The sequence below is a fragment of the Setaria viridis genome, chromosome 8 (assembly GCF_005286985.2).
Source record: "Setaria viridis chromosome 8, Setaria_viridis_v4.0, whole genome shotgun sequence".
In the NCBI taxonomy this organism is placed as follows: Eukaryota; Viridiplantae; Streptophyta; class Magnoliopsida; order Poales; family Poaceae; genus Setaria; species Setaria viridis.
Genome location: NC_048270.2, coordinates 1061120 through 1071511, shown reverse-complemented (window position 1 = coordinate 1071511; position 10392 = coordinate 1061120). Strand labels below are relative to the sequence as shown.

At 43.2% G+C, this 10392-nt stretch overlaps 2 protein-coding genes across 2 annotated transcripts; both read left to right on the top strand.

Moving 5' to 3' along the window:
- The first annotated feature begins 2030 nt into the window (after positions 1-2030).
- Positions 2031-4317, top strand: LOC140220051 (peroxidase 4-like). The gene is made up of 4 exons (XM_034713669.2): positions 2031-2384; positions 2475-2666; positions 2753-2918; positions 3761-4317. Exons 1-4 carry the CDS (start codon positions 2067-2069, stop codon positions 4150-4152), a joined length of 1068 nt encoding a protein of 355 aa, XP_034569560.1. The 5' UTR covers positions 2031-2066; the 3' UTR covers positions 4153-4317.
- A 3706-nt stretch (positions 4318-8023) lies between these two features.
- On the top strand, positions 8024-10163 carry LOC117834052 (peroxidase 4). The gene is made up of 4 exons (XM_034713671.2): positions 8024-8433; positions 8553-8744; positions 8831-8996; positions 9596-10163. Exons 1-4 carry the CDS (start codon positions 8188-8190, stop codon positions 9985-9987), a joined length of 996 nt encoding a protein of 331 aa, XP_034569562.1. The 5' UTR covers positions 8024-8187; the 3' UTR covers positions 9988-10163.
- Positions 10164-10392: the final 229 nt, after the last annotated feature.

The following is a 10392-nucleotide window of genomic DNA, read 5'->3' as shown; positions in this document are numbered from 1 at the left end:
TCTCTTTCTGTACTTTAGATTCCCTTGAATTGAAGCAAGACACATAAGCAGCAAAGCTAGAACTATTGAAAAGGATTTAACAGTCCTAGCTCCTACTGCTTGAGTTCCAAGTGACCAGGGCCCTAAGAGGGTGGTTGCATGTGTGTACAGTGAAGCATACCTAATGACTTCACCATATTCCTTGACCAAACGATTTTCAAAACAAAAAAAGTACAGAAACATAGGCAAGCAGATGGTTCTTGTCGAGGCATTATATTCTAGAAACTAGAAAAGTCACGGGTTGAACTTTCCTGATGTTGTGGAAGTATATGCCATGTATGTTATTGTGACTGGGGACTACTGCTGACTCTTGTCCATATGTTATTGTGACAAAACAAATAATGGAGATTAATTACTAACCATGCATGATGACTTTTGGAGAAACAGAGCATGAGAGAAATATCATATTTTTTTCCGTCATGATAAATACTCCCTTGTAACGTTGAAGGTAGACTCTGGAACTGACTATTAGTCACTGCCATATGCAAGGCAGCAGCATCTATGATATGGACGACCAGAATGCTTCTTCCAGCAGGCCAGCAAGAGGAAATTCTTGCCCCCATCATGCTTGACCATTTGGAACTTGCAAAAACACTAATCCATTGGGATGACAGAAACTAATAGGAGCATAAACCTCGAACTAAAAATAAAGATAAATTAATTACATCAGATGGAATGATGGGCAACATGCGTAGCACAATAGCTGAACTGCTACCTTACCGAACAGCAGTTTGCTTGGATCCTACAGGTCCAAGTGTTCCCATTAATTCACCAGAACCACAACACCTCATGCTGTCCTACACTACACTAGCCTACAGTTTTAGGCTTTGCTTCAGCTCAAGCAACAGTGGCTCACCCAGTCAGAGGAGCGACATTTTATCTGTCTATCAGTACCGCCATGACGAAATGAAAAGCACGCATATCTGTTTAGTACCGTCAATTTTTATATTTTCATGTCCTGTGTAAGAGCGAAACCGTACCTAATTACTTTATCATGTTTTTTTTAACCAAACAATGACAAACAAATACTATTACAATGACACATTCTGGTGCAGGCAATGCACGCATCTTAGAACTTTGCAGGGTTGAGCTGCTCCGAAAATTTGGATGTATATGCTTGTCCTATTCCCCAACAACTTAACTTCGAAGCAAAACATTCTACAGAGTAGAGACTGTTAGACCATCCTGGCCATGTATGCAGTATGGTGTGTGCCACTAACCATCCATGACGACTTTAGGGAAAAGCAGAACATGTATGGGGCATAGCATATTTTTTATCCTAATACGTGGTAGAGAGTTGTTAAGATATAGTATCAGGTTTGTAAGGTAGAAAGGAGACTTTTACACAGCTGAATAGTAACTACTAGGTCAGTGCCACACAAAATTGACCATTGCCCATGCATGTCTGCAGCATGAATGATGTTGATGACCAGCAGAAGGAATTCTTTTACAGCAGCTGGATTAACTGTGAAGAATCAATCAAACGAACCTTATAAAAATCAAAGTGCTCCTGCTGACGAGAAACTCGATCAGTTCACCAGAATTGCATTACGACAACGCGGAGTACGCGTGCTTCCGGAACGATGTGCAGCATAGAAAGCAAGTAGTAAATGCAGCATGCAGTGGCAGAAAGGAATGGATCTTTACGTACGTAACCGTGTCGGCCTGCAGTTTGCTTCGTTCGATACCAATGCAAGCAGAGAGGTCCAAGTGTTCCCATTCATCAGTGGTCTACAGGGATACCGTTATGCTCTTTTACAAAGTCGCAGGAGGCCGGCCGGCAACGCGATCAGGCCTTGCCTCGAGCCCTTGCATCTGAAACAAGGGCTATGCATGGTCTGAAACGCGTGATTCCTGCGCGGCCAACACGCACGCATGCTTTCCTTTTCAACTCAAAGTCCAACAGGCGGAGTAGGTGGTGACACCAACGACGATACACATGCATGATGTAACCTAATCATATATGATCGGCGGATACTATGGTCTATACTACAGACCGACTCCAGGTGTTTCTGCCATAAATATCGATGCCGTCCAGGCTATCTAGCTCCAGGCAGGACACAAGCACGCACTCTGCTCTCCCTGCATATCTTGCTAGCAGCTCACACCCAGTCAGACGATCGAGCACCATGGCTGCAAGATGCAGCGGCGGCGGCATCGCTTTCGTACTGTTGCTCCTGGCGCTGGCCGGCACCTCGTCGGCGCAGCTGTCCACCGGCTTCTACTCCAGCTCCTGCCCCGGCGTGTACAGCGCCGTCAAGTCGGTGGTGCAGTCCGCCATCGACAAGGAGAAGCGCATGGGCGCCTCCATCGTTCGCCTCTTCTTCCACGACTGCTTCGTCCAAGTACTTCTACTGATATCATGATGAATTAGTACTGATCACTCAAACTTACTTACTAGCTGATCAACTTGATGACCTACAACTGCGTGTCAGGGTTGCGACGGGTCGCTGCTGCTGGATGACACGCCCAGCTTCCAGGGTGAGAAGATGGCGACGCCAAACAACGGCTCCGTGAGAGGCTTCGAGGTCATCGATGCCATCAAGTCCGCCGTCGAGAAGGTCTGCCCCGGCGTCGTCTCCTGCGCCGACATCCTCGCCATCGCGGCGAGGGACAGCGTCGTCATCGTAAGTGTGAAGCTAGCTGATGATGAACTTGATTGGCAGTAACAACATGCATGTCGCAACTCCATCTCAACTGATCGCACATGCAGCTTGGCGGGCCGAACTGGAACGTCAAGGTTGGGAGGAGGGACTCGACGACGGCGAGCTTCAGTGGAGCCAACAACAGCATCCCACCGCCGACGTCGGGCCTCGCCAACCTGACATCCCTCTTCGCCGCGCAGGGACTCTCCCAAAAGGACATGGTCGCGCTCTCTGGTACGTCGTCAGGCTAAACTCTTGCACAAATTCCTACTTAGACATGTTCAACTTCAACTATGGATGGCATCTTTTTGGATATCAACTGTAGAATGAGAAAATAAAGAAAACTCCACACTTTGCTTTTCAACAAAGATAGCTTTAGAGATTAGATAAATCGCCAACGGAATCGATAGCTCAGTTTTGACTTTAACCGTCGTCATATACTTGTATATCAATCCGTGAGTCCGTGACACAGGATCATTTACCTGGCCTGTTGGTGAATTGACCAGATGAAGCTTAATTAACTGTCGGTTACTAACATATAACACGTCTAGCACGAGATCTAGTTAGTTTAGGTATGGACGGAATGACATAATAAAGTTTGTAAAAGGTGACAACGACGATGCCACAGATGCTGTCGGCCGGTACGGGTTTCATCTGGAAGAAAAAGAAAGTTGTGTGTACAAGCTTATGCTTTTTGCATGTTATAAAAGAAAGTTGAAAGATGATCAATCAACCATCGGATATGTCAATTCGATGCTATACTGAAGGCAAGCATAAAGTCCATCATCGTAGCTAGCTAGTTAACTGCAACCACACAAATTGTTCCTTTTTTTATGTCGCTTCATAACTAGAATCGAATACTCTTTTGTCTCTTATATATTTACAGAATCAACAACAACCACCTGTTTCAAAAAAAAATGTTATAAACTTGTAATATGATTATGTATAGCGAGCAATTTATTTTGCAGAATAAGTAAAAATAGGTCAATCATTCATTTCTTCCATTCTTTTGATATACTAGCTAGATTAATATCATAACCTACTTGGAATCTTGATCGGCCTCTTGATTTTGGCAGGTGCTCACACCATAGGCCTAGCACGTTGCACCAACTTCAGAGCCCACGTATACAATGAAACCAACATCGATGGCGCCTTAGCAGGGACTAGGCAATCAGGCTGCCCTAGCACCTCAGGTACAGGTGACAACAACTTGGCACCTCTGGACCTTCAAACCCCGACCGTCTTTGAGAACAACTACTACAAGAACCTTGTTAGCAAGAAGGGACTTCTGCACTCCGATCAGGAGCTCTTCAACGGTGGAGCCACCGACGCGCAGGTCCAATCGTATGTTAGTAGCCAAAGCGCATTTTTCGCAGATTTTGTGAGAGGCATGATCAAGATGGGTGACATTACACCTTTGACGGGCTCCAACGGGGAGATAAGGAAGAACTGCAGAAGGATTAACTAATGAAGATGGAATGTGCATGATCTTTGAGGCTTTTTTTCTTCAGTCACGTTCAACAACTTTGTAGCCTTTGTAAACTTTTGTTTCAACAGTTGTGAAATCATTGTGTTGTGCCGATGTGTTCACATGTTGGTTCATTTAAATAATGAATGTATCACTTGTTGTCTACATCATCTTTTTTTTTTTGTGTGTCTAATATATTTTGTATGAGCAAAAAGAGAATAACTGTAGTGAAGTATGCAAATTGCAAACTAAATATATGAGTAGATAGAAGGTTCCTAACATGCATGCTTAATTGATTGGTTGAGTCGCCAAGCAAACATTTCTCCTTCATCATGCATTAATTGTGTCCTCCCTCTCAACACAGGATCCATCCAACTTAATTTGCCCAAGTCGTCGCAACTGAATAATTAAGCAATATAATTCAGCTATGCACTAGACCGTTGGTACTAGAACTAGTTAGGTTAGCTACATGGGTGCTATTCAGATGTGTGCAGTCGTCGCAACATCCCCACGCATTATGATCGCTGTATTCTCTTGGCAAGAATGATTACTCGCTAATATTTACTCCATGAGCTATTTTTGTGTTAATTTGTCTTGTCAAGAGAATACAGAGATGTGTGCTACATGGGTAATATTTATCTCATTCATAACTCACAAGGAAAATTAACAAAAAATACCATGATCATTTCCAACAATTATCTTAATGCTTAGTGTAGCATGCGAGTCTGTGACTGTTTAGAGCTTGCTGGAAATACATACTTTTTTTTATTATTAGCTCCGATCATATTGTTGGTCTGCCAAACACCCAACAACTGTGGTGGAATAAAGTCGCCACATTCGGCACCTAGCATTGAATTCGTTTGACTGTGTGTAGCACTACATATACATAAAGGTCTACTCCAGTCATAATCAATCACAATACTATCAGGCCAGATTCAGAACCTACTCGATCTCCCCTCGTTGCATAACAAAAAAGCCTGTCTCTGCAATCTTCTTTACATACCATCTCTCTCTGTTTTTATTTTCCAAAAGTCTTTGTTGTTGTAGAGACGCGTAGAAGCTACAAAAATGTTTTTGCTGATTTGAGTAAATTAAGGAAGTTTTGGTGAAGTCAGAGCAAATTAAGTAACCAATTTGAGTCCAAAGCTAAAAACAGAAAGAAAAAAATGAATGTGCCAGTAATAAGGAAGTTTTTGCTGATTTGCAAAGAGAAAAAAGAAAAAAAGATATTGTTGGCTTTTTATATAGATGTTGAGGAATGAAATATCAGATAGATCATGCTCAAAATGGAACCTAGATCAGCTAACCGCTCTTCTATTGTAACCATGCATCTTCTTATTCCAATTCGACGGCTACAAATAAATACACACATATAGTTAGGTTTCTTATATCTTCTGATATCTTGGCTACAAGTGCTAGGAACATGTGTGCCTAAATCTTGTAGCCGTAGCTACTGTCTGTAATAGTATGGTCTAGTGCATTGTCTGAAGATGACATCTGAAGCTGGAAATATATCTTCCATTATCTAAGAAAAAGCTAGACGTCTTACAATATATTGATGTTTATGATATATATGGATCACTTTCTGTTGGTTCAATTCCTTTGGCCAGATACAACTAGCTAGGATATTGTTGGTTTGGCCAGAGTATGCTAGCTTAGGCAGGTGAAGGGATCTTTTTTCTCCATGTTTTTGTTGTTGTTGACTCATCTGCTGCTGCATGACAAACCGGGAGTCATCGAGTTTAGGTGAGAAAAGGTCTTCTCCTAATATGTCCATCGGTTCGGTGTCACTTGCTCCAATCTGATACAATGCAATATAGCAGCCGACAGTGGTATGTTCATCAGCAAGCTAGCTAGCATTTTCCTGGTCAGATAATCAAACTATCATATGGCCTAGAAGTATTATGCATGAAGTGGTCAGAAATGGTTGAAGTAATTGAATACATAGGAGGATCACTATGACTATAGCCCTTGCTAGAGTTACTAAAGAAGAAAATGATCTATTTCGTATTATGGACTGACTGGTAGGAAGGACTGTTTCGTTTTTGTAGAATGGTCCAGCCTATATTGGTCTTTCCTTGTCCTAACTTCGCTTTAGACACCAAATCTCTGCAGATCGGTCGTCGCTGACATTTCAGCTTTTTTAATTCCGCACTAATAAAATTAAATGGGAAGCATGTCTATTAGTTTAAGCCTTCCAGATGAAATCTGAGGAAATTAGCGTGCAGCTGCCTTACTTGTCTGATTTAGTTTGGTACTTATCCAACACACATTTAAAAAATTCCCTATTCCTTAAATAATTCTAGTACCATGTGCACGACAAAGCAACGGCCATTTTGATCCCAAAAGGCAACTTAGCTGAAACTGAACTGCCACCTTCAGGAACAAATAGCTTTGGAATTTTCACTCCCTTGAAGACATAATTTGACCACCTAACTACTCCTTTGGGTCATGGTCCACAAAACACAGCTTTGACTGGATATTTTTTATAATGTAATGTACTCATAAATGTATATGTAGAATTGTTGAGACAAATATTTTCGTGTCATTTTCAAATATAGAAACTCAAACACATATAAAGTGATTTGTAATCAAAGTTTGAAGTGGTTTTTTTTTTTGCGAGGGAAAGTTTGAAATGGTTGACTGCACATGACCCCAAAACGACCATAGCATTTTTACGAAATGGATTTTTTATATTCCAAAGTGATAGTATATATCATCGATAAATTTTGGAAGTATTTTAGTGAAAATATATATACTCAGGTTAGTTAATCATCATATCCTGATTAGCACGGTCGATATATACTGCCTTCAAGATAAATTACCAATGAAGCAATAGACTGCTCTGACCTTGAGACAGCACAGTTGGGGCCGGACGGGCGGTGCCTATATGTAATCTTGAAGGTGTACAGTTTAAATTGTTTACTGCACTGCATGCTATAGTGGTAGTAGTCATGCATTGCATGCATACAAGTTCGACCATGATGGATGGCTAGCTGATGGCCTCTGAATGCTTCCGGGTCTTGGTTCCCTGCAGAGAAGAGAGAGAATCCTTGTGCCCATCACGCACAGCTATCTGCAGACTGTTGATGAACATCTTGCATTGACGAGGCATGCACACAAGTTTGACTATTTCCTAGGCACCTCTGTTAGCTTGTTTCCACAATGGGCGATGATGAGAAGACGATGTGTACCAGCTCTGTGGACTCTGAAAATGCTTCCGGGTCTTCCCGCGGAGAAATGACTGTTGGAGTATAAATGAATTGTCCATATTTTCCTATCAACTTAAGTTTTTGAGTTAAACTGATTAGTGCATGCAACTCAATAGTACCCATCAATCCATCATAGCGCAACGCAACTACTCCACAAACAGAGGTAGCAGAAGGGGTAGCTTCGCTGAACCGTCCCTAAGATTTAAAAACTGCGGGCACGGCCGGGCAATAGAGTACCTTTACAAGGCCAAAACCGTGTCGCTCTTTTTTGCTTTGACACCAAGCGTTCCCATTCACCAAAGTAAAGCAGAGAGCTGAGCTCCACATGCATGCTGTACGACCTAAACTAGAGTAGTCTGCAGAGATGCTTGGCACCCGGCAATCAAGCAGGTTTCAACTAAACTGATCTGCATCCTAGGCTCTAGCTACTACCCAACTCTCGATCGATCACAGTACTGCACTACACAGTGTGGGTACACATACACACCTACACACCTGGTGTGAAACGCGCGTGTGATTCCTGTTCGGCGAGCACTGCACTGTAGCCTTGATTGTCGGATGATGGATTGCTTTTCAACTCAAAGTCCAACAGAGTAGGTGAAGCCGGCCGGTAGATGATGTAATCTAATTATATAGTAGCTAGCTAGTGTGTTTTTTATGCATGCATGGATCAACCAAGACGAGCAGGTCTAGCTCTCTTGGCTACAAATATCCATGCATGTTCCCCAGATGAGCTAGATATCTCCAGGCAAGAAGAAACACACTGCATGCAGCAGCACTTAGCTTGCATGCACATCAAGATCATCCATTGATCGATCAATCGATGATCATGGCTACTCGTGCAGCATCAGCTGCAAGGTGCAGCAGCAGCGTCATCGCCCTCCTACTCCTGCTCGTCGTGATGGCCGGCACCTCGTCGTCGTCGGCGCAGCTGTCCACCGGCTTCTACTCCTACTCGTGCCCCGGCGTGTACGACGCCGTCAAGTCAGTGGTGCAGGCCGCCATCGCTAGGGAGCAGCGCATGGGGGCCTCCATCCTCCGACTCTTCTTCCACGACTGCTTCGTCCAAGTACGTAATCCATCAACCGGACAGCATTGCCATGATCACTGCTGGTGATCTACACAAGATCGATCGAGAACACTATATATTATTGTGTTTAATGTGACGATGCATATATATACATGTAGGGTTGCGACGCGTCGCTGCTGCTGGATGACACGTCCAGCTTCCAGGGCGAGAAGATGGCGACGCCAAACAACGGCTCCGTCAGAGGATTCGAGGTCATCGACGCCATCAAATCCGCCGTAGAAAAAGTCTGCCCCGGCGTCGTCTCCTGCGCCGACATCCTTGCCATCGCCGCAAGGGACAGCGTCGTCATTGTAAGATCCCCTGTTCCTTCTTTGACGTACTCACTCTGAAAGAATGGAATGAAACTGAACCTGCAACCACTGATGCGTGGGTGCAGCTGGGCGGGCCCAACTGGGACGTCAAGGTTGGGAGGAGGGACTCCACCACGGCCAGCTTCAGCGGCGCCAACAACAACATCCCGCCGCCGACGTCGGGCCTCGCCAACCTGACATCCCTCTTCGCTGCGCAGGGACTATCCCAAAAGGACATGGTCGCGCTCTCCGGTGTGTGATTCCCTACTCCATGCATGTCACCAAACAAAATTCAAAATTAAAGCATTCTATCGCACACCAAACTATGACGGGATTTATTTCATTACTCACTAGACCGATGATGAGTTGACCATAAGTTGGCCAGAAACGGTGATAGAAAGGGTAAACGATGGTGACTTACAACAGATTGCCGGCATCGTATTCTCAAAGATAAAGTATTGCCAAAACTTTAAAAAAATTTAAAAGTGGAGCTAACTAAAAAGCGACGACTTTAATGAACTGTCAATGGCTGAAAGATCATTCTTCCACGAGGTATCTTAATTCAACGAAATATACTAAAGCAAGCATAATATAAAGTATGTCCACATTCCCTATACATTCCTATATACAAGGTTAGGTAGAACAATACACATGTGGTCCCTTTTGTTTAGCTCCATGTATAGAATCAAATACCTTTAGCTTTCTTACAAATTTAGAGAACCATGAACAGCCTGTACATTTCAAAAAGAAGATGCTTCAAAACTTTATTTGATAAATTAATTTTGTGATTTTGGATCAGGCTTCACACTAAAAACATTTCCTTCTGTGTGTTGCCTTGCATCCTTTTCCAGGAGCCCATACCATTGGCCAAGCACGCTGCACCAACTTCAGGGCCCACGTCTACAATGACACCAACATCGATGGCGCCTTTGCAAGAACGAGGCAATCAGCATGTCCTCGAACCTCAGGTTCAGGTGACAACAATTTGGCTCCTCTGGACCTTCAAACCCCAACCGCATTTGAGAACAACTACTACAAGAATCTTGTTTGCAAGAAGGGGCTTCTGCACTCTGACCAGGAGCTCTTCAACGGTGGATCCACCGATGCACAAGTCCAATCATACGTTAGTACCCAGAGCGCATTTTTCTCTGATTTTGTGACGGGCATGATCAAGATGGGTGACATCACACCACTGACGGGCTCCAACGGGGAGATCAGGAAGAACTGCAGAAGGATTAACTAAGAGGCAGTGCAATAGCACACGCACTATCCATTGAGACATCTCGATAATGATGCTATATATCTTGCAAGTTTGTATTCTCTCTGTTTTTATTTGCACAACTGTGAAATCGTTATGAATGTTTTCAGATATGATGTCTGTTCGTTTAAATTAATGTTTAATCTAATATTCGTCCTCTACATTCTTTAATTTTTTCACTTCAATAATATATATATTTCACACGCTTTGTAGCACAATGTTACAGGCTTACAACTGTAATTTCTAACAGATACAACAATAATACAGAGAACTGGAATAAAATAAATAGACAGTAGCATCTAGTATTACCTGGTTAACAAACTTTCTTTGCTTGTCAGTTCTGACCCACCATGTTTTAGGGTTCTTGATCTGCAACTACAAGTTTAGCCT